Here is a 24,725-nt window from a genome sequence, read left to right as displayed (position 1 = left end):
AATTGTGGAATTAAATGTGTAAATACACTGTTCTACCTTTCCTCTGCATCTATACACACACACATAGACACGCACACACATTTTTTTTTCATAGAAAAATATTGAAAGCATTGTTTGACAGATAGAAACTCATGTGTCTGTAGTCCATGGGTTATATTCTGGCTCAGTGAGTCTTTAATGTGTTATTTTTTTGTTTTCTCTCAGGTTCTTATGTTAAGATTCATATATCAGTTGCTTTGTTGGTTAATCTCTCTCATTGGTGTTTTAATAAATTGAGCAACCTTGCCTTTAGATCAGATGCCAGACGTTGCCTGTTTAGTGGGTTTGTCTATTGATTGATGACATTTCGTTTGCTATTGAATTTTTGAACTGATGTGGCTTTAAAAGAGGGCTTATTTTGTGTGAATATATTTAGAACTCTCTGATTTTGGTGAATTATGTGGGAATGAGGCACAGAAAACTGGTATTTTCTGGTGAATTCCTAAGTAGGTAAGGTACTCAGTGATAGCACCAACCATACCCTGTATGTATGGATGATTCTCAACATTTGGATGCCTGTTGTTTCACTGTGTATTTTATTTTTAATGCATTAACTTCTGTGGATTCATTCAGAGTCTGCTCAAAAGTAACACTGAAAACCACTAAAATGTATGTAAAAATTGTGCTGTAAAGTAGAATAAAATTGTTACTTGGACTTGTTATATAAAAGAAAGTCGGTAAGGCAATGCTTCTGGTCAAAGAAGTGGATCAAGAAAAGGAGGAGCTTAGATCTATGCAAGTAGTTCTCAGTGAGATTGAACAAGCAGGCAAATTATTGCAGACATTTTTATCATGTATGTTTTAGTGGGACTCTTGATGTTTGGCAGAATTACTCATGTCATCATGGCTTCACATTGGTGGAGAAATTTTTTTTAATGCATTCATAAACCTGGTCAAGGTTTTGTTAAGAAACAAAACTGCATTGTTTCCAGCAGAGGTCTTATTAAAGGGAGGTTTTGCTGCGTTTCATTAGAAAAGTGAAACAACTCTGGTATGACTGGCAATTCTTCCCTTTCAGAGTGAACAGAGAGATCCTTTCTCTCTTCCCTTTTCATCTGCAGGAAGGTTAACCTAGTTGCTTTGAATTTAGAGAAACAGGCTTTCTTTATAGGGATTCATTTTCTAAAGTGGCATTAATCTTGGGTTAAAGTTGCTGAAGGAGAGGAGAAATGGGCCCATGGCACCTTGGTGGGCATTTTCTCATAATGCTAAGGACGGCAGTGTAACAGAAAACAGATCTCACTTGTGAAGTAGGCATTTGAGTTATGTTCTGAGAATGTTGTATACCCAGCTTTTTCACCTTCCCCATTACCTTTTGATAACTGAGAAATCTTATTTTTAATTTGCATATAAATAATATATTTTTAGGAATACCATATAAAATGGTAACATTAAGAGAGGTTGAATTACTTCAAGCCTCAAGAGCAGTTATTTCAACAAAATTTTATTAGGAATTTATTTAAAATTGTTTAATACTCATCCCTTAGGTAATAATTTATTTTCCTCTTTAATAAGGAATTAATGACAAGATAACACAGTGGTTTGAGTAGGACCTGCATTAGGAGCTTGTGTCGCTTTTATTTTATGGTGATTCTTGGAGTCTTGGGATTGTTTATTTTTCATTTGTTTCTTGTCTTTGTGCGTGTGTGCATGTGTGCATGTGAGAAACCCACATTAGAAAAGTTACTTTTTTCTTATGGTTATAAATGAAGCTTGAGAAAGTAATTCTGTAGTACAACTAAAACTAGGTAGAGCAGCAGTATTTAACTGTGATATTAAAGCAACTGTTGGTTAGCCTCTCAAATAGTCCTATCTGTTTCCCTGTAACATGCATATTTATAATTACTGAGTTCAGAGGTGTTTGACCTTTCCTTCCTTTGCACAACATAAGGAATGCTTTTCAGTGTTTTTGTGTTCCATTGGATATTTAAAAATAATATTATTCCAGCTTTTATTCTCTGCTGTGTATTTTAGCTACAAAGTTGTAGGTAGCTTGAATACTAATTTTTGTAGCATTTTGCTTGGCATAAAATGAATATAGAAGAGGCATCTTGTATATTCTAAGTTAAAAAACAAAGGAAGTTCCTCTATGTAGTTTCCTGTCTCTTACAACAAAAAACAAACAAAAAACCTTCCGTAATTATTAAGCTCTTTTCAGGGTATTTCTTTCATTACTAATATGAAGTTTGGAATTTCAGTGTGCTAAGTTGTTTGCTGGATGTTCTCATTCATTTTATTAAAGACGTTTTCTTAAAAGATAAATGATCTGTTTTTTTTTTCCTTTATCAGAACACAACAATGGAGGAAACAGCTATATGGGAACAACACACAGTGACGCTTCACAGGGTAAGTTTCTGTTGCAGTAAATAATGTGTGTATAACTCAGGATACAGACAGCTTTTTAAAACAATAGAGGAAAACCAGATGTCAGGAAGCCAGGGGGAAAAAATTTTTGTATTCCTTTGTTTAAAGTTAGAGTTGCAATACATTCTTTATTAAGGTCAAAAGTGAACATGATTACTTTTTCACATAGCCTTTTTGGTTGTTAATTGTATAATCTTATGCTGTTTTTATTCTTGACTTAAGAAATTAAATGATTTATTTTCTAAATTTTGAAATTTAGACTCAGAACGTTGGCGTAAATTGTAATGTGCTTCAACCCATAAGTATTATGGGTTTGGGGCTTTAAACTAAGTCAGGTAATCTAGTGTCATGTGCAAAATAAAATCCAAAAAGATACTTGTTGATTTGAAATATGTAGACACAAGCTTTTGCTTCAAATTAGTAAGAGTAAGAGTTTTGTCTGCAGAGAGACCGCCCTCAATTTGAACCTCAGTTCTGCCATTTTCTCTTGCTTTAGAAACCTGGACAAGTGATCCAACCCCCTTCTGAATTCTTGGTTTTTATATGTTTAAAACAGGGCTCATTATATATGCTTGACATAAAGTAAGTGCCTTCCGTATTCTCCCTTTTCCTCCCATTGAAGAGAGCTGACTGTAATGATTACCCTTCCTGTTAGAGAACATACAGAAAGAGATTAGAGAATATTTAAACGTAGGCCATATACTTACTAGGAAGCTGGAAAGGGGGGAAAACATGTACTTGAACTCTGTCCCTGCTTATTTCAAGAATGTTTGAGTCTGTGCCTAATAGATAATGGGTAAATTAAGTATAAAAATAAAAGTGATTTGAGATTAAGTGTAGTCAACTTTTTTAATGTCTCACTAAATGGTACCTTGATTTCTAATTTCTAATTTATATAGCTGAAATATGGACTCCCTTTGTTCAAAATATACTGATTGGTAGTATATCGAAATCAAATACATATTAAATGTATAAAGTAACTTCATATCTTATAACCATTTAATTGGCTAGCCTTTAATTACTGTTTTTAACTAGAATCTATTGACTAGGTGGTTGTGATATAATACTTTGGTATTTTATCACATTACATTTATTTTTCTTAATTTTTTTTGTTTTTATTGGTATAATTTACATGCAATAAAGTTCACCCAAAGTGTACAGTTCTGAGTGTAGACATATGCATACCACTACCACCACAATAAAAATACAGAATACTTCCATCATCCCTAAACTTTCATTTATGCCCATTTGTAGTTAATCCCTCCCTGCACCCCCAACCCTTAACAGCCACTGCTTTATTTTCTCTTCTATAGTTTCGTGTCTTCCAGGATTTTCTGTATAAATGAATTTACAATAGTAGCCTTGTGAAACTGGCATCTTACACTAAGCTTAATGCATTTGAGATTTATAATGTTGCTTCTATCACTAGTTAGTTCCTTCTTATTGCTGAGTAGTGTATTCCACTGAGTGAATTTACCACAATTTGTTTATCCTTTTCCCAATTGTTATACATTTGGGCCATTTGCAGTTTTTGGTGATTATGATTAAAACCTGTGTTGATGTATGGTTTTTGTAAGAACATAACATTTCATTTCCCTTGGGTAAATTTCTTAGAATGGAATTTTTGCTGTTGGTGGTATGGTAAATGCATGTTTCATTTTACAAGAAACTTCCAAACTGTTTTCCAAATTGTACCATTTTGCATTCCTGACAGCAGTGTTTATAAGAGCTCCAGTTGCTCCATATTCTTGTCAACATTTGCATTGTGTTGGTTTATTTTTAATCTCAGCCATGCTAATAGATGTGTAGTGGTATCTTGAGGTCTTAATTTACATTTCCCTAAAGACTAATGATACTGAGTATGCCAGTTTGAATGTATTGTGTCCCCCAAATGCCATTATCTTTGATGTAGTCTTGTGGGGCAGACGTTTTGATGCTGATTAGATTTGCTTGGAATATGCCCCACCCAGCTGTGGGTGATGACTCTGATGAGATATTCCCATGGGGGCATGGCCGCACCCATTCAGGGTGGGACTTGATCAGTGGAGCCATATAAATGAGCTGACTCAAAGAGAAGGAACTCAGTGCAGCTGTGAGTGATGTTTTGAAGAGGAGCAAGCTTGCTAGAGAGGAACGTCCTGGGAGAGAGCCATTTTGAAACCAGAACTTTGGAGCAGATGCCAGCCACGTACCTTCCCAGCTAACAGAGGTTTTCCAGACACCATTAGCCATCCTCCAGTGAAGGTACCCGATTACTGATGTGTTACCTTGGACACTTATGGCCGTAAGACTGTAACTGTGTAGCCAAATAAACCTCCTTTTTATAAAAGCCAGTCCGTCTCTGGTGTTTTGCATTCCGCAGCATTAGCAAACTAGAACACTGAGTGTCTATTTATGTGCTTATTTATCATCCATATATCTTCTTTGGTAGAATGTTTCAAATACTTTGCCCATTTCTAATTGGTTTGTTTGTTTTCTTACTGAGTCTTGAGAGTTCTTTTTTATATTCTGGATTAACAGATTCTTTATCAGCTATTGTTTTGCGAATATTTTTTCCTAGTCTTTAGTCTTGCCTTTTCTTTCTCTTAACAGTGGCTTTAATTTTGATAAAGCCCAGTTTGTTAATTTTTGCTTTTACCAATCTTGATTTTGTTTTTCTGTATCTGAAAAATCTGCCAAACTCAGTGTTCTAGTTTGCCAATGCTGCCAGAATGCAAAACACCAGAAATGGATTGGCTTTTATAAAAGGGGGTTTATTTGGTTACACAGCACAGTCTTAAGGCTATAAAGTTTCCAAGGTAGCACATCAACAATTGGGTACCTTCACTGGAGGATGGCCAGTGGTGTCCGGAAAACCTCCGTTAGCTGGAATGGAAAGGCCAGCGTCTACTCCAAGTTCTGGTTTCAAAATGGCTTTCTCCCAGGACATTCCTCTCTAGGCTTTAGCTCCTCAAAAAAATATCACTCTTAGATGCTCTTGGGGCATTTGTCCTCTCTTAGCTTCTCCGGAGCAAAAGTCTGCTTTCAAAGGCTGTCTCCAAAATGTCTGTGTAAGCTGAAGCTCCTCTCTTAGTTCCAGTGCATTCTTCAAAGTGTCCCTCTTGGCTGTAGCAAGCTAGCTCCTTCTGTCTGAGCTTATATAGTGCTCCAGTAATTTAATTCAGACCCACCCTGAATGGGTGGGATAACACCTCCATGGAAATTATCCAACCAAAAGTCGTGTCCACGGTTGATTGAATCACATCTCCATGGAAACACCCAAAGGATTTCAAAATCTAATCAACTCTAATATGTCTGCCCACACAAGATTGCATCAAAGATAATGGCGCTTTTGGAGGACGTAATACATTGAACTGGCACACCCAGGGTCACAAAGATTTTCTCCTTTGCTAGATGTTTTATTAGTTAAATTTTATGTTAAGAACATAAATTGTTATGTTAAGAAATCCTAGAACTCAACAATAAAAAGACAAACAGCCTAATTTAAAAAATGGACAAAAGACTGGAATAGGCATTTCTCCAAGGAGGAAATTTATAAATGGCTAAAAAGTACGTGAAAACATGCTCAACATCACTATTAGGGAAATGCAAATCAAAACCACAATTAAATATCATTTTACACCAACTAGAATGGCTACTATTAAACAAACAAAAAGCTGCAAGTGTTGGAGGGGATGTGGAGAATTAGAAGCACTTCTTCACTGTGGGTGGGAATGTAAAATGGTACAGCCACTGTGGAAGAGAGTATAGCAGTTCCACGGGAAGCTAAGTATAGAACTGCCATATGCTCTGGCAATCGTGTTACTATGTATATACTCAGAAGAACTGAAAGCAGGGCCATGAACAGACATTTGCAGACCAATGTTCATAGCGGTATTATTCACAATTGCTGAAAGATGGAAACAACCCAACTAACGAGTGGATAAACAAAATGTGGTATATACATATGATGGAATATTATTCAGCTGTTAAAAATGAAGTCCTGTTGCATGCGACAACATGGATGACCTTGAGGACCTTATGTTGAGTGAAATAAGCCAGATACAAAAGGACAAATATTGTGTGATCTCACTAATATGAACTAAAACAGTAAACAAACTCATGGAGTTAATATCTAGAATATAAGTTACTAGAAGGAAGAATGAGGATGATGAATGGGGAGCTGATGGATAATTGGCAGAATTTTTAATAAGGTTGACTGTAAGTGTTTGGAAATGGATAGAAGTGATGGTAGCACGTTATTGTGAGTGAATTAATAGTGCTAAATCATGTGTGAATTTGGTTGAAGGGGAAGTTTAGGGTTGTGAATGTCACTAGAAGGAAAACTAGAGGATAAAACATGGGACTGTATAACACAGTGAACCCTGTTGTGGACTATGAAGGTGGTTAATAGTACAAATGTAAGAATGTTCTTCCATGAACTAGAATTCTATTACAAGGTGGTAATAATAAGTTGGTATATGGGAAAAAATGCACCTGATGCAAACTTGGACTATAGTTAAAAGTAGTATAATATTCTTTTAACAGTTGTAACAAAGGTATCAGACCAGTGCTAAGTGCCGATAATAGGGGGATTTAAGGGGTATGGGGTTTTTCTTTTTGGAGCAGTGAGGTTGTTCTCAAATTGATTGTGGTGATGAAAGCACAGTTCTGTGATTATACTGAGAGCCACTGATGGTATATGGTGTATGACTAAAACTGCTTTTAAAAAAAAGTTACGGGTAGAGATTTTTTTTTTCATATGGATATCCACTTTTTTGAACAAACATTTGTTGATAAATGAATTGCCTTTGTGTCTTTGTCAGAGCTGATTGGATTACATATGTGTGAGGGTAGGTCTGTTTCTGGACTCCTGTTAATCTACGTGTCTGTCCTTTTACCATTTGTTTGTGTCTTGATTACTATAGATTTATATCAAGAGTGGAAATCAGGTAGGTGTGAGTCTGCCTATTTTTTTTTTCCCCAAAATTGTTTTGGCTTTTCTAGTTTTTTTGCCTTTCTACATGAATTTTAGAAAAAAAGAACTTTATCAATTAAAAAAACAAACAAAACCCCTGGGATTATCTTTGGGATTGCGTTGAATGTAAGGATCAATTTGAGGGAGAATTGACATCTTACCAATATTGAATCTTCCAAATCATACACGTTGATCTCTCTATTCTTTAATTCCTTAATCACTGTTTTATGATCTTCAGTTTACAGGTCCTGCACATTTTGCTACGTTATATTTATTTTGTATTTATTGTTGCTATTTTAAGTATCGTTATTATCTTTAGTTCTGGTAGACACATTTTCCAACTCATAGTACATTTTTGCAAAATGTGGACTCACTTTTGTAGTAGAAGATTACTATTAAAAAATAGATTGCTCTCAAGGCAAAAAGGGATAGTGTTTAACTGAATCATATCTATGCTAGTGATATCATTGTGTTATTACAGCTCTTTCCTTTCTTCCTAAATTGCCCACATCAACAGTGTACTTTGTTGATATTATGTGAATTTCACACCAATGTTAGTAAACCAACTTCTGGAAGATAATTTTTAAAATTTAAAAAAAAATTTTATTTTTGTATTTTTATGCATTTATTATTAATTTTTTTGTTAAAGAAATTATTGGTGTACAAAAATATCACGCATAAAATATGTAAAATAGGGTCCCCATATACCATCGTATTATTAAAACCTTGCATTAGTGAGGTATATTTGTTACAATTCATGGAAGAATATTTTTATAAATGTACTATTAACCATATTTCATCGTTTTCAGTAGGGTTAGTTGTGTTGTAGAGTCTTATGTTTTTTCTTTTAATTTTTATTCTAGTAACATATATATGACCTAAAATTTCCCGTTAACCACATTCGCATGTATCATTTAGTGCTGTTAATTATGTTCACAATTTTGTGCTACCATCACCACCAATTTAAGCATTAATTCCTCATTCCGTACCCTCATCCCATCCCCTAGTAACCTGTATTCTACATTCTAACTCTATAGGTTTGCTTATTCTAATTATTTCATATCAGTGAGCTCTTAATATTTTCCGTTGTCTGTCTGACTTATTTCACTCAAAATGATCTATTCAGGGTTCATTTATGTTTTCACATGAGTCGAAGCTTCATTCCTTTTTAATGCTGAATATTCCATTGTATGTATACACCACATTTTATTTATCCTTTCATCAGTTGATGGATACTTGGGTTGCTTCCTTCTTTTAGCAAATGTGAATAATGCTGCTGTGACCATCCATGTGCAAATAATCTGTTCAAATCCCTGCTTTCAGTTCTTTTGAGTATATACCTAGAAGTGGGATTTCCGGGTCATATGGTAATTTTTATACTTAGCTTTCTGAGGAACTGCCAAACTGCCTTAGTGTCTGCACCATTTTACATTCCTGCCAGCAGTGAATTAGTTTTTCTGTTTCTCCACATCCTCTCCAACACTTGTAATTTTCTGGGGTTTTTTTTGTTTTTTTTTAAGTAATAGTCATTCTAGTGCATGTCAAATGGTATCTTGTGGTGTTGATTTGCATTTTTCTAATAGCTAATGATTCTGAGCAACTTTTCATGTGCTTTTTAGCCATATATATATCCTCTTCGGAGAAATGTCTATTCGAGTCTTTTGCCCAGTTTTAAATTGGGTTGTTTGTTGTTTTTTTGTTTTTGAATTGTAAGATTTCTTTATATATTCTGGATATTAAACCCTTATTGGATACGTGGTTTCCAAATATTTTCTGCCTTTTCACTTTGATGATAAAATCCTTTGATGCACAAAAGTTTTTAATTTTGATGAGGTCCTGTTTATCTATTTTTTTCTTTTGTTGTTTTTTGTGCTTTGGGTGTGAAGTCTAAGAAACCATTGCCTAACAAGATCCTGAAGATGCTTCCCTGTGTTCCTCCTGGGAGCCTTATCATCCTAGTCCTTATATTTAGGTCTTTGATCCATTTTGAGTTAATTTCTGTATAAGCTGTGAAATAGGGGTCCTCCTTTATTCTTTTGGGTATGGCTATCCAGTTCTAGCACCATTTGTTGAAGAGGCTATAATTTCCATTTGTGTGTACTTGGCACCCTTGTCAAAAATCAGTTGGCCATAGACGTCAGGGTCTATTTCTGAACTCTCAGTTTGATTTCATTGGTCAATATATCTCTCCTTATGCCAGTACCATGCTGTTTTGACTACTGTAGCTTTGTGTTCCGGTTTGCTAATGTTGCCGTTTTGCAAAACACTAGAAATGGCTTGACTTTTATAAAGGGGGTTTATTTGGTTACAGAGTTACAGTCTTATGGCCCTAAAGTGTCCAAGGTAAGGCATCAGCTACAGGGTACCTTCACTGAAGGATGGCCGATGGCATCTGAAAACCTCTGTTAGCTGGGAAGGCACGTGGCTGGTGTCTGCTTGCTCCCAAGTTGTGTTTCAGAATGGTGTTCTCCAAAATGTCAGTGTCAGCTTTCAATGGCCATCTTCAAAATGTGCTCTTAGCTGCAGCTTCTCTGAAGTGCTTCTATTTCTGAGCTTTTATAGGGCTTCAGTAATTAAATCAAGACCCAAGCTGAATGGGTGGGGCCACACCTCCATGGAAACAATCCCATCAACAGGTCACACCCTAATCAAAGGTATTACTGGTTGCATCTCCATGGAAACAACCCAATCCAAAGATTCCAACCTAATCAACACTAATAGGTCTTCCCCGACAAGATTGCATCAAAGAACATGGCGTTTTGGGGAACATAATACATCCAAACCAGCACACTTCGTAATACTTTTTTTTGTGGTTTTGTAAATTTTTATTAGTATTTAATATAATCAGCTGGTTAAGAACTGAAATTTTAGATGCTCTAGACCAATTTAAGGAGACAGTGGAGAATGGGGGCTAGGCAGGCCCACCACATATACTGACACCATAAGCCTAAGACATACAATGATGCCTTGGACAAATCCATCTCCTGGAACCACACTGTTTCTGGATCAGCAACTCCACCCCTCTTATCTACAGAATGAAAGAATAGAGTACATGATTTCTTTAAATTGTGCAGTAAGAATTGCTTAAAGGTAGATTCTAAATTCTGAAGGGAAGGGAGACATACCTGTTACTACCACTTGCTTTGTAAGTTAGCTTTATAAAGAAGATTCACTGGTAACTCACTGACCTAGTGGTGGCAGGGAGAAGATTGATGAACTAACTAGACTTGACTAGGCTAGAACAAAGATGTGGAACCTCAAGCACTTGTGCTTATTCTTTCTCAGAACAGTATTTCTCAGAATACTCCTTGTTTATAGAGAAGGAAACTGAGGTTTAGACAGGTTAAAGAAATTTTCTGTGATTACACAGCTAGTAGAGAATCAGCAGTGGGACTGACTCAAGGGCTGGAATTCTTCACATCACTAGGTTATATATTCTTTTTAGTCCCCTGCCACCCACTTCATCCCAGGTGAAGCATGTTCAGACAGCTGCAGAACAAACTGTATGGATTAAGCAGAAGCTGGATTAGATGTACTGTGCTTTCCTTCAGCAGCAAGGTTACTACACTGTAAAGCCAAAGAAAGTTTAGGAATACTGGTCGCTTTGCAGATACATAGAATTTAAGGTAAAAGGCCTTAATCTCCCTGAGAGTTGGATGTTATCTGCTGCAATATTAGGAGCTTTTACTTATTTCTGTCACCTCCAATAATACATTCCTTTTAGTTATTGTTGCTATTCCTGAAGACTTCATTTATCCGTATCTTAAAGACATTTTTATATTACAAGGAATCTTAAGGTCCATGAGCATTTTAATAGCCCTCTTGTTTAGAAGTATATTAGGTTTTTGTGGGGTTTTTTTTAACACCATCATTATTTATTGCTGACATGAATTCAAAGTGATTATGCAGTTTTGTATATACTATAGCAAGGTCAGGAAATCAAGGTACAATTGCCGTCATCAAATCTTAATCTTCAGAGAAGAGCATCTCCACAAGGCTGGCCTGAAGACACTCAGATTCTACCAGTTTTTTGAGGTGTCCCATATTTGTAGGTGCTGTAGTTACTTTCAGGTTTTTTTTGAAGTCATTATTTGGGTCTTTCCAATAAGGTCTTTCTCCTACTTGGCAGTAGATGAACACACATCCTTCACTAACGTGCTTTAGCCTCTCTTGTACAACTGGTTCAGCATTGGGTTGCTGCATAGCCTGGTTGAACTCTTAACGAAGCTGGATATGCACACTTCCTCGTAATGGGCCATGTTGGGATCTTGCTGTGAACTGCAAGAGAAGTCCTTGGGTTCAGCTGCTGTGGTCCTGTGTAATAAGTTTTAAAGTCAAAAAGTAAATCCTCCAACTTCATTTTTTTTTTTCAAGATGTTTTGGCTATTCAGGGCCCCTTCCCTTCTAAGTAAATTTGATGATTGGCTTTTCCATTTCTGCAAAGTGGGCTGTTGGAATTTTGATTGGTATTGCCTTGAATCTGTAAATCATTTGGGGTAAAATTGACATCTTGACAATATTTAGTCTTCCAATCCATGAGCATGGAATGACCTTCCAGTTATTTTGGTCTTTAATTTCTTTTAGCAAAGTTTTGTAGTTTTCAGTATATAGGTCATTTACATCCTTGGTTAAAATTATTCCAAGATATTTGATTCTTTGGTTACTATTGTAAAGGGTTTTTTTTTTCTTAATTTCCTCCTCAGAGTGCTCATTACTGGTGCGTAGAAAGTACTGCTGATCAACTTTGCCTGTTGATCTTGTACCTTGTCACTTTGCCATATTCGTTTATTGGCTCTAGTAGCTTTCTTGTAGATTTTTCAGGCCTTTTCCTATATAGGATCATGTCATCTGCAAATAGTGAAAGTTTTACTTATTCCTTTCCAATTTGGAAGCCTTTGATTTCTTTTTCTTGCCTAATTGCTCTGGCTAAAACCTCCAGTAAATTGTTGAATGACTGTGACAGTGGGCATCCTTGTTTTGTTCCAGGTCTTAGGGGGAAAGCTTTCAGTTTTTCAACATTGAGTATGTTAGCAGTGGGTTTTCATATATGCCCTTTATCGTGTTGAGGAAGTTTCCTTCTATTCTTATTTTGCTAAGTGTTTTTATCAAGAAAGGATGCTGAGTTTTGTCAAATGCCTTTTCTGCGTCAATTGAGATGGATATTTGGTTTTTACTTTTTCCTTCGTTCTGTTAATTATGTATATTACATGAATTGATTTTCTTATGCTGAGCCATCTTTGCATACCTGGGGATAAAGCCCACTTGATCATCATGTATATTCCTTTAATGTGCTGTTGGATTCCATTTGCACATATTTGTTGAAGATTTTCATAACAGAAATTGGTTTGTAATTTTCTTTTCTTGTAGTATTTTTATCTGTATTTGGTATTAGAGGGGTGTTCTAGTTTGCTAATGCTGCTGGAATGCAAAACACCAGAGACGGATTGACGTTTATAAAAGGGGGTTTATTTGGTTACACAGTTACAGTCTTACGGCCATAAAGTGTCCATCAACAAAGAGTATCTTCACTGGAGAAAGGCCATTGACATCTGGAAAACCTCTGTTAGCTAGGACGGCATGTGGCTGGCGTCTGCTTGCTTCCAGGTTGCATTTCAAAATGGCATTCTCCAAAATGTCTGCATCAGCTTCCAATGGCCATTTGCAAAATGGCACTCTGAGCTCCTTCAGTCTGAGCTTATATGGTACTCCAGTAAACTAAACAAGGCCCAGGCTGCATGGGCAGGACCACCCCTCCATGGAAATTGTCCAGTCAGAGTTATCACCAAAGTTGGTTGGGTCACATCTCCATGGACACTGAAGCAATAGGTTCCAACCCAATCCACACTAATATGTCTGCCCCCACAAGAATGTATTAAAGAATATGGCTTTTTCTGGGGGGCATAAATATACAAACCAGCACAGGTGATGTTGGCTTCATAGAATGAGTTAGGTACTGTACCTTTCTCTTCAAGTTTTTTGAAGAGTTTGGGCAGGATTGGTATTAATCCTTCTTGGAATGATTGGTAGAATTTATCTGTGAAGCAATCTGGTCCTGGGTTTTTCTTCATTGGGAGGTTTTCTGTGACTGATTCAGTCACTTTATTAGTGATTGATATGTTGAGATTTTCTGTTTCTTCTAGAGTCTAGGTTGTTCTCATGTTTCCAGGAATTTGTCCAATTCATCTAATTTGTTGGCATACAGTTGTTCATAGTATCCTCTTATGACCCTTTGTATTTCTGTGTGGTCAGTAGTAATGGCCCCCCTCTCGTTTTTTACTGTAACTATTTGTATCTTCTCTTTTTTCTTTGTCAGTCTAGCTAAAGGTTTGTCACTTTTGCTGATCTTTGCAAAGAATCAGCTTTTGGTTTTATTAGTTCTATTTGTTTTTTTTTTTTATTCTCAATTTCATGTATTTCTGCTCTAATGTTTGTTATTTCTTTCTGTTTGTATTGGGATTGGTTTGCTGTTCTTTTTCTAGTTTAGCTGTTCAGTTAGGTGTTGATTTTAGCTCTTTATTGTGCTGGTTTGAATGTATTATGTCCCTCAAAAGATTATCTTTGATGTAATCTTGTGTGGGCAGATGTATCAGTGTTGATTAGATTGTAATTCTTTGAGTGTTTCCATGGAGATGCACCCCACCCAACCGTGGGTGATGACTCTGATTGGATAATTTCCATGGAGGTGTTGCCCCACCCATTCAGGGTATGTCTGAATTAAATTACTGGAGCACTATATAAGCTCAGACAGAAGTTGGGAGCTTGCCACAGCCAAGAGGGACACTCTGAAGAACACCCAGGAGCTGAGAGAGCAGCTGCAGATGAGAGACAGTTTGAAGACAGCCATTGAAATCAGACTCTTGCTCCAGAGAAACTAAGAGAGGACAAACGCCCCAAGAGCAACTGAGAGTGACATTTTGAAGAGCTGTGGCCTAGAGAGGAACATCCTGGGAGAAAGCCATTTTGAAACCAGAACTTGGAGTAAATGCCAGCCACGTGCCTTCCCAGCTATCAGAGATTTTCCAGACACCATTGGCCATCCTCCAGTTAAGGTACCCAGTTGTTGATGTGTTACCTTAGACATTTTATGGCCTTAGGACTGTAACTGTGTAACCAAATAAACCCCCTTTTATAAAAGCCAATCCATTTCTGGTGTTTTGCCTTCCGGAAGCATTAGAAAACTAGAACATTAATGTAACCAGTTAGGGCTGTAAATTTCCCTCTCAGCACTGCCTTCACTGCATCCCATAAGTTTTGATATGTTGTGTTCTCGTTTTCGTTCATCTCAGGACGTTTACTGATCACCCTTGTAATTTCTTCTTTGACCCATTGACTGTTTAAGAGTAAGTGATTTCGATTGCTGCAAAGGAGAGGCTAGGCCTCCTTGTATTTGTGCCTAAGAGTCTCCTCCTGAATGCCTCTCTGTTGCTCAGATGTGGCCCTCTCTCTCTGGCTAAGCCAACTTGAAAGGTGAAATCACTGCCCTCCCCCCTACGTGGGATCAGACACCCAGGGAAGTGAATCTCCCTGGCAACGTGGAATATGACTCCCGGGGAGGAATGTAGACCCGGCATCGTGGGATGGAGAACATCTTCTTGACCAAAAGGGGGATGTGAAAGGAAATGAAATAAGCTTCAGTGGCAGAGAGATTCCAAAACGAGCCGAGAGATCACTCTGGTGGGCACTCTTACCTTTTTTAGGTTCTAAAGAATTGGGGTAGCTGGTGGTGGATACCTGAAACTATTAAACTACAACCCAGAACCCATGAATCTTGAAGACGATTGTATAAAAATGTAGCTTATGAGGGGTGACAGTGGGATTGGGAATGCCATAAGGACCAAACCCCACTTTGTCTAGTTTATGGATGGATGTGTAGAAAAGTAGGGGAAGGAAACAAACAGACAAAGGTACCCAGTGTTCTTTTTTACTTCAATTGCTCTTTTTCACTCTAATTATTATTCTTGTTATTTTTGTGTGTGTGCTAATGAAGGTGTCAGGGATTGATTTAGGTGATGAATGTACAACTATGTAATGGTACTGTAAACAATCGAAAGTACAATTTGTTTTGTATGACTGCGTGATATGTGAATATATCTCAATAAAATGATTAAAAAAAAAAAGAGTAAGTCATTTAACCTATGTTTCTTTGTTTATTTTGCAGTTCTCTGCCTGTTATTTATTTCTGGCTTCATTCCATTGCGGTCATAGATGATACTTTGTATTTCAGTCTTTTTAAATGTATTGAGACTGGTTTTGTGACGCAACACATCATCTATCCTGGAGGGCGATTCATATACACTTGATCGGAACTTATATCCTGCTGTCTTAGGGTACAGGATTCTGTGTGTCTGTTAGGTCTAGTTCACTAATCATATTCAAATTCTTAATGATCTTCTGTCTGGATGTTGTGTCTCTTGATGAAAGAGGTTTATCGAAGTCTCCAATTACTATGGAGGTGTGTCTTTCTTCAGTTTTGCTAGTGTTTGCCTCATGTATTTGGAGCATCATGGTTGGGTGCATAAATACTTATTATTGTTATTTCTTCTAATGGGATTGACCATGTTATTAATATGTAGTGTCCTTTGTCTGATACAACAGCTTTTGGTTTAAAGCCTGTTTTGTCCAAATTTTGTCCAGTATAGTTATCCCAGCTCTTTTTTAGTGACTGTTTGCATGGAATATCTTTTTCTGACCTTTCACTTTCAATCTGTTTGTTCCTTTGGGCCTAAGGTGAGTCTCTTGTAAACAACATACAGTTGAGTCATGCTTTTTTTTAAAATCCATTCTGCCGTTGTGTTTCTTTTGTTTGGAGAGTTTGATGCATTAACATTCAGTATTCTTACTGTAAAGTTAGTGCTTACTTCAGCCATTTTTTCCTTTGTTTTTATATGTCATGTCTTTTTTGCCTCTCTTTTCCTTTAATGCAGCTTCCTTTTCTGTGTAGTTGATCTTTGTGATGTATCTGACTGATCTGTTTCTCATTTCTGTTCTGTATATTTCCTTAGTCTGTAACCTACTAATTTGAAAAGGTACCAGCTTAGCTTCAATAGCAAGTACATTCTCTGCTCCCTTTTCCCTCTGTATCTTCTCTTTATGTTGTTTTTGTCCCATGCTACCGCTTTATATTTTGTGTGTCAATTATCAGAAAATATGCCTTTTTCTTGTTCAATTGTATTCTCACTCTATAAAAATTAAACAGTAGAGTTGTATATTGAGGATACAGTACTACTGGGTTTTGCATTTAGCCTTTTCATTACCTTTGGTGAAGGTTTTCATTTCTTCACACTACTCTACTTCACTCTCCTGTCTTTTCCTTTTAGCCTGCAGAGCTCCCTTTAGTAATTGTTGTAGCTCAGGTCTTATTGTGACGGACTCTCAGTTTCTGTTTACCTGTGAATATTTTATACTCTCTCTCTTTTTTTTTAATTCAGTTTTATTAAGATATATTCACATACCATATATTCATCCACAGTGTACAATCAGTTGTTCACAGTACCATCAGATAGTTGTGCATTCATCACCACAATTTTTGAGGTTTACTCAAAAAAAAGGAAATAAATAAAAAGTAAAAAAGAACCCAAAATATCCCATCCCCTCCATCCCACCCTATTTTTTCATTTAATTTTTGTCCCCATTTTTCTCTCATCCATCCATACACTGGATAAAGGAAGTGTGAGCCACAAGGTTTTCACAATCACACTATCAACCCATGTAAGCTACATGGTTATACAGTCGTCCTCAAGAATCAAGGCTACTGGGTCGCAGTTTGATAGTCCCACATATTCCCTTCTAGCTATTCCAGTACACTAAAAACTAAAAAGGTATATCTATATAATGCTTAAGAATAACCTCCAGAATGACCTCTCAACTCCATCTGAAATCTCTCAGCCATTGAAACTTTATTTTGTTTCATTTCTCATCCCCTTTTTGGTCCAAGAAGATTTTCTCAATCCCACAATGCCGGGTCCAGGCTCATCCCTGCGATTCACGTCCCATGCTGCCAGGGCGGGGGTTGGGGGGGTAGTGAGTTTACTTGCCAAGTTGGCTTAGAGAGAGAGGCCACATCTGAGCAACAAAAGTTCTCTGGGGGAGACTCCCAGGCACAGCCATAAGTAGGCTTAGCCTCTCCTTTGCACTAACAAGCCTCATAAGGACAAGCCCCAAGGTCAGGGGCTCAGCCTACTAAATTAGTAGTCCTCAATGCTTTCGAGACTACCAGTAACTCCCCAGGTGGGGAAGTTTAATATTTCTGTATTTTTCCCCAGCTCCCCAGGGAGGCCCTGCAAATACATTTTTATTCTCTGCCCAAATTACTTTGGGATGTATTGTCTCCCTCATTTGTAAACGAAAGCTTTGCTCAATAAAGAATTTTTGACTAGTGTTTTTCTTTTTCAGTACCTTAAATGTTATACCACTACCTTCTCACTTCCATGGTTTCTGATGAGAAATTGGCAAGTCTTATCGAGGATATCTTGTATGTGACAAATCACTTTTCTCTTGCTGCTTTCAGAATTCTCTCTTTATCTTTGGCATTTGACGTTCTGATTAGTATGTGTCTCGGAGTAGGTCTATTAGGGTTACTCTCTGGAGTACATTGCACTTCTTGGACATGTATATTTATGTCTTTCCTGAGAGTTGATAAATTTTCCATCTCCAAGAGTCTTGATTTGTTTTGTTTGGTTTTATGCAGAATTTTCTCCCCAGCTTCTCTGGTTTGTTTAAATTCTTTCTCTCACTCAGTATCCCCTTTTCATTGCACTTTTTGATGCTGGGACCCATCATGTCTTACAGCAGTATATTGTCCCCCTCCCCACCTCCCTTTTTCTTTATCTATGAGGCTGTTCTGCCTCTAGAGTCTTCCTTGTTGGGTTATCCCTTCCTGGGGAGCCAGATGGTGTCATTTAGGTGGTCCAACAGAGACCAGATTGTGTCTTCAACCCTTGCAAACAGTTGCCACAGTCTCTTTTTGCCCTAGAGGCACTTTTGTATGTGGTGCTCCTTAGCTGCTTGTGTTCCACCCTGGGTCTCTGCAGAGTTTGGTCCCTGTGTCTGGGTATGTATGGGGTTCTCACTCGCTGCTGTGAGTGGCTCTGTGGTCTGCATCCACAGCAGGGTGGACCCTGGCTGTGTTGCCTCTGTGTGACTCCCAAGCTGAGTGGAATCAAATGAGGGAGAGGGACCCAGAGTGGCAAGTCTGAGACAGAAGTCTCCTACCTGATACTGTTTTTTTTTTTTTTTTTTTTTTTTTTCATTTTTATTGAGATTGTTCAGATACCATACAATTATCCAAAGATCCAAAGTGTACAATCACTTGCCCCTGGGTACCCTCATACAGCTGTGCATCCATCACACTTAATTTTTGTTCAATTTTTAGAAACTATTCATTACTCCAGACAAGAAATAAAGTGAAAGATGAAAAGAGAAAAAAAGAAAAGGAAACTCTAAACCTCCCCTATCCCTAACCAACCCCCCTCAATTGTTGACTCCTAGTATTGATATAGTACGTTTGTTACTGTTTATGAAAAAATGTTGAAATACTACTAACTGTAGTATATAGTTTGTAATAGGTATATAGTTCTTCCCTATATGCCCCTCTATTATTAACTTCTTATTGTATTGTCATACATTTGTTCTGGTTCATGAAGTCATTTCTAGTATTTGTACAGTTGATCATGGACGTTGCCCGCCATAGGATTCAGTTTTATACATTTCCATCTTTTGACCTCCAGCTTTCCTTCTGGTGACACATATGACTCTGAGCTTCCCCTTTCCACCTCATTCACACACCATTCGGCACTGTTAGTTATTCTCACATCTTGCTACCAACACCCCTGTTCATTTCCAGACATTTAAGTTCATCCTAATTGAACATTCTGCTCATACTAAGCAAGAGCATCTACATTTCTTCCACAAGGCAGGAGGGAGAGTCATAGAAGGTAGAGAGGCAAAAGAAAGAGGAAACAAAAAAATGACAGCTAGGAAGCAGCAAAAGGAAAAATAACCTTAAATCAAAGTAGAATAATGAATCAGACAGTACCACCAATGTCAAGTGTCTAACATGCCTCCCCTATCCCCCCCTCTTATCTGCATTCACCTTGGTATATCACCTTTGTTAAATTAAAGGAAGCATAATACAGTGATTCTATTAGTTACAGTCTCTAGTTTATGCTGATTGCATCCCTCCCCCAATGCCTCCCCATTTTTAACACCTTGCAAGGTTGACATTTGCTTGCTCTCCCTTGTAAAAGAACATATTTGTACATTTTATCACAATTGTTGAATACTCTAGATTTCACCAAGTTACACAGTTCCAGTCGTTATCTTTCCTCCTTTCTTGTGGTGTCTCAATGCTCTCCATCTTCCTCTCTCAACCGTATTCATAGTTACCTTTGTTCAGTGTACTTACATTGTTGTGCTACCATCTCCCAGAATTGTGTTCCAAACCACACACTCCTGTCTTCTATGACCCTGTAGTGCTCCCTTTAGTATTTCCTGTAGGGCAGGTGTCTTCACAAAGTCTCTCATTGTCTGTTTGTCAGAAAATATTTTGAGCTCTCCCTCATATTTGAAGGACAGCTTTCCTGGATACAGGATTCTTGGTTGGTGGTTTTTCTCTTTCAGTATCTTAAATATATCACACCACTTCTTTCTTGCCTCCATGGTTTCTGCTGAGAGATCCGCACATAGTCTTATTAAGCTTCCTTTGTATGTAATGGATCGCTTTTCTTTTGCTGCTTTCAGGATTCTCTCTTTGTCTTTGACATTTGATAATCTGATTGTTAAGTGTCTTGGCGTAGGCCTATTCATATCTCTTCTGTTTGGAGTACGCTGCGCTCCTTGGATCTGTAACTTTATGTCTTTCATAAGAGATGGGAAATTTTCATTAATTATTTCCTCTATTATTGCTTCTGCCCCCTTTCCCTTCTCTTCTCCTTCTGGGACACCAGTGATACGTACATTATTGTACTTTGTTTCGTCCTTGAGTTCCCGGAGACGTTGCTCATATTTTTTCATTCTTTTCTCCATCTGCTCCTTTGCGTGTAAGCTTTCAGGTGTTTTGTTCTCCAGTTCCTGAGTGTTTTCTTCTGCCTCTTGAGATCTGCTGTTGTATGTTTCCATTGTGTCTTTCATCTCTTGTGTTGTGCCTTTCATTTCCATAGATTCTACTAGTAGGTTTTTTGAACTTTTGATTTCTGCCGTATACATGTCTAGTGCTTCCTTTACAGCCTGTATCTTTTTTGCAATATCTTCTCTAAACTTTTTGAATTGACTTAGCATTAGTTGTTTAAATTCCTGTATCTCAGTTGAAGTGTACATTTGTTCCTTTGACTGGGCCATAACTTTGTTTTTCTTAGTGTAGGTTGTAATTTTCTGTTGTCTAGGCATGGTTTCCTTGGTTATCCAAATCAGGTTTTCCCAGAGCAGAACAGGCTCAGGTCCCAGAGGGAAGAAATATTCAGTATCTGGTTTCCCTGCGGGTGTGTCTTAGAAAATTGCTCCACCCTTTGATGCCTCGGGTCACTGTGCTTTTCTCCCCAGCAGGTGACGCCTGTTAGCCTATAATTCTTGACTAGTGTGAGGAGGTATGGCCGTGTTCCCCCAGGCTCTGGGGTCTGGTTCTGAATGGAAAGGGCCCCACCCCTTTCATCCTAGAGAAGACAGACCGCTCAGGTGGAGGTCATTAGCATTTCAGTGGTCTTGCTCTCTGCTTGTGGTGTCTCCACCCTTCCCAGAGTCACAACCCTGGAAACTGAAAATGACTGGGGCTTTCTCCACTGAGCCAAAAAAGAAACAGATAGTCCCCTTCAGACCCAGTCCAAGGCAACCCTCCGGCTCTCCAAGGTCAGTCGTCACCCAAAGCCTCTGTCTGTTTTTTGGGGCTGCGTACCTGTAGTGAGCAGTTCACACTCGCTACTTAAAACCCCAGTTGGAGCTCAGCTGAGCTGTATTCGCTTGCTGGGAGAGAGCTGCTCTGTGGCACCACGCAGCTCTGCAGCTTGGGCTATGGGGGAGGGGTCTCCCGACCTGGTTCCACAGGTTTTACTTACAGATTTTATGCTGTGTTCTTGGGCATTCCTCCCAATTCAGGTTGGTGTATGATGAGTGGATGGTCTCGTTTGTCCCCCCACAGTTATTCTGGATTATTTACTAGTTGTTTCTGGTTTTTTGTAGTTGTTCCAGGGGGACTACTTAGTTTCCACTCCTCTCTATGCCGCCATCTTGCCCCTCCTGATACTGTTTTTTTATTTTCTTTTTCTTTGATTCAGTACTTATGGAGTCCTTCTCTAGTCTCTGTCGTATGCCTCAGATCCAAACAGCTGGGATTTGTCCCCTTTTATGATTCTGAGGGGAGAGTTTTCCAGGGGAGGTCTTATGTCGCCATGTTGACGATATCATTTTAAGCAGTAGTCTTTTAATTTTAATTTTTGAATTTTCTTTGCTACTATGTAGAAATTCACTTGATTCGTTCATATACTGACTTTGCATTCTGTAACATTTAAACACAAGAGTTCTAGGAACTAATTTCATAGATTATCAGGGATTTCTACAAATAGACAATTATGTCATCTGTGAATAGAGGCAGTTTTATTTCTTCCTTTTTAATCTCTCTGCTGTTTATTTCTTTTTCTTCATTTACTCCAGTATTAGGTGAAAGCATTCTGTCTTTCACCATTAAATATTACGTGAGCTATAGATCTTATGTAGATACCCTTTATTAGGTTAAAGATATTTCTAGTCATTATTTATTAGATTAAGGAAGTTCTCTTTTATACCTAGTTTGTAAAGAGATTTTTATCATGAATGAGTGCTGAATTTTGTCATTGCTTTTTCTGCAAGTATTGATTGAGATAATCATATGGTTTTTGCTTCTTAGTTCATTGATATGGTAAATTCCTTGGTATTTGAAGGTTGATCAGTCTTGGATTCCCAAGATAAGTTCTACTTGATTGTGATGCATTATCCCTTTTATACATTGGTAAATTTATTTGTAAAGATAATTATTTCTGTGTTCATGTGAAATATTGGTCAGTAATTTTTTCTTGGATGTTTTTGTCTGGTTTTTCTATCAGAGGGTACAAAAACTCATTAAAGCAAGGAGTTGGTGTTCCAGTTTGCTAATGCTGCCGTTATGCAAAATAACAGAAATGGATTGTTTTTTATAAAGGGGTTTTATTTTGTTGCAAAGTTACAGTTCTACAGCCATGAAAGTGTCCAAATCAAGGCATAAACCTGAGTATACCTTCAGTGGAGAAAGGCCATTGGCGTCCAGAAAACCTTTGTTAGCTCAGAAGGCCCATGGCTGGTGTCCGCTTGCTCCCAGCTTGTGCTTCAAAATGGCGTTCTCCAAAATGTCTCTAGGCTTAGCTTCTCCAGGCAAACTCTGGACTGGTATGTCCAAAGCACCTTTTGTGCTTCAAAGGACAACCAATAGAATGGGAGAAAATATATGAAAATCAATAGCAGATAAGGGACTTTTATCCAGAATGTATAAAAAACTTTTATAACTGAACAATAAAAAAGACGAATAATTTGATTGAAAAATGGGCAAAGGATTTGAATAAACATTTCTCCAAAGAAGATATACAAATGTTCTATAAGCACATGAAAAGATGCTCAGCATCATTATAGTCATTAGAGAAGTACGAACCTAACCACAGTGAGATCCCCTTTCCCACCCACAAGATGGCTATAACAAAAGAGACAAGAAATAGCTGTTGGCTAGCATGTAAGAAAATGGAACCTACATACATAGCTGGTGGGAATGTCATATGGTGCAATTGCTTTGGAAAACTGGTAGTTCCTCAAAATGTTAAAAATAAAGTTACTGTAAGGCCCTGCAGTTCCACTCCTAGGTATATATGCAAGAAAAAGGAAAACATGTTCACACAAACACTTTTACATAAATGTTCATAATGGCGTTGTTCATAATAGCAAGAAAGTAGAAACAACCCAAATGTCCATCAGTTGATAATGTGGAAGCAAACTGTCTTATAACCATACAATGGAAAATTGTTCTACCATAAAAAGGAATGAAGTACCGATAAATGACCCTTGAAAACATTATGTTAACCAAAAGAATCCAGTCACAAACCACATTTTGTCTGATTCCATTTATATGAAATGTTCAGAATAGGCAAATCCATAGGAATAGAAAATAGACTAGTGGTTGCCTGAGATAGGTGTGGGGAGGTTGTAGAGTGACTGTGAAGGGTATGGGCTTCATTTTGGAGTGATGAAGTTGTTCTAAAATTAAATGATGAGGGTTGCACAACTGTGACTATACTAAAAAAAAATTTGAATTATACTTTTAAGAATGAATTTTACGATATCTGAGTAATATCTCAATAATATGTAATTGCTGAATAATATTCTGCTGTATCAATATACCTCATTTTAGTCATTCATGAATTGATGAATATTTGGGTTGTTTCTGCTTTTTGGCCATTATGAATGAGGCTGCTTTGAACATTTGTGTCTTAAGTTTTTGCTTGGGCCTGTTCTCATTTCTCGTGGGTGTAAACCTAGGAGTAGAATTGCTGGTGTTTATTCTTTTTTTAAGAAGATTTTCTTTTCTTTTCGTCTTTTGTCACTTCAGTAGAATTTGGGTGGGAGGATGGTCATGTCTTATGTCTCATCCATGGTCTGGAAGTTGCTGCCTCTCTGAGCTGGACAGCCAAGGAAGGGAATTATTACCTTTATCCTTGGGTAGTTTGAATTGCAGGGTATAGTGTAGTAAGGCTCTATATAAAATCACACTCCTCTGGTTTACAGATTCTAAGAAAATGTTTGTTGTTTCTTTAGACTTCTGTGAATACTTCATTTCCTTTCTGGGGAATGATGTAGATTTCTTTGAGATTAGGTAATATTTTAATAGCCTGAAAATATTTTGATTTTTTTTTTTCTGTACTGGGCTGTGTTTTGTCACTGTGGTAAGGATTTTTAACTTATTTAGAAGTAAGTATATAGCTTAATTCCTGTCATTAAAAATACAAGTGACTGTAAAATGTTAATATGACTACTCTAAACTTTCTGTTGTATGCAGCGTGCATTGGATGTTACTTCAGTGTACTACTTCTACAGAAATTTTCAGCATACTTAAAGGAAGTTGAAATAACTAATACTTGATTTTGAAAGCTGTTGACTTCAAATAAAATGGCACACAGTGTATTTCTAGTTAAGCCTGCCATTCTCTAATTTAATTTGCCACTGTTTTTTTTAATTAATTTTATTGAGATATATTCACATACCATGCAGTCATACAAAGCAAAGCGTACATTCGATTGTTCACAGTACCATTACATAGTTGTGCACTCATCACCAAAATCAATCCCTGACACCTTCATTACCTCACACACAATAATAACAA

At 37.4% G+C, this 24,725-nt stretch overlaps 1 protein-coding gene and 1 pseudogene across 5 annotated transcripts in view; one reads left to right on the top strand and one right to left on the bottom strand.

The window, feature by feature from the left end:
* Positions 1 to 24,725, top strand: part of TJP1 (tight junction protein 1) — a 112,168-nt gene that overhangs the window by 25,760 nt on the left and 61,683 nt on the right. For all 5 annotated transcript variants that reach the window (XM_037832880.1, XM_037832879.1, XM_037832882.1 and 2 more), the window contains exon 2: positions 2,329 to 2,385. In XM_037832880.1, the coding sequence (XP_037688808.1) occupies positions 2,329 to 2,385 (57 nt within the window). The remainder of the gene's footprint in view (positions 1 to 2,328; positions 2,386 to 24,725) is intronic.
* LOC119531540 lies at positions 11,327 to 11,619 on the bottom strand (annotated as a pseudogene).

The sequence above is a fragment of the Choloepus didactylus genome, chromosome 4 (assembly GCF_015220235.1).
Source record: "Choloepus didactylus isolate mChoDid1 chromosome 4, mChoDid1.pri, whole genome shotgun sequence".
Lineage (NCBI taxonomy): Eukaryota > Metazoa > Chordata > Mammalia > Pilosa > Megalonychidae > Choloepus > Choloepus didactylus.
The sequence above is the reverse complement of the archived record's forward strand: the minus strand, read 5'-3'. Positions and strand labels throughout refer to the sequence as shown.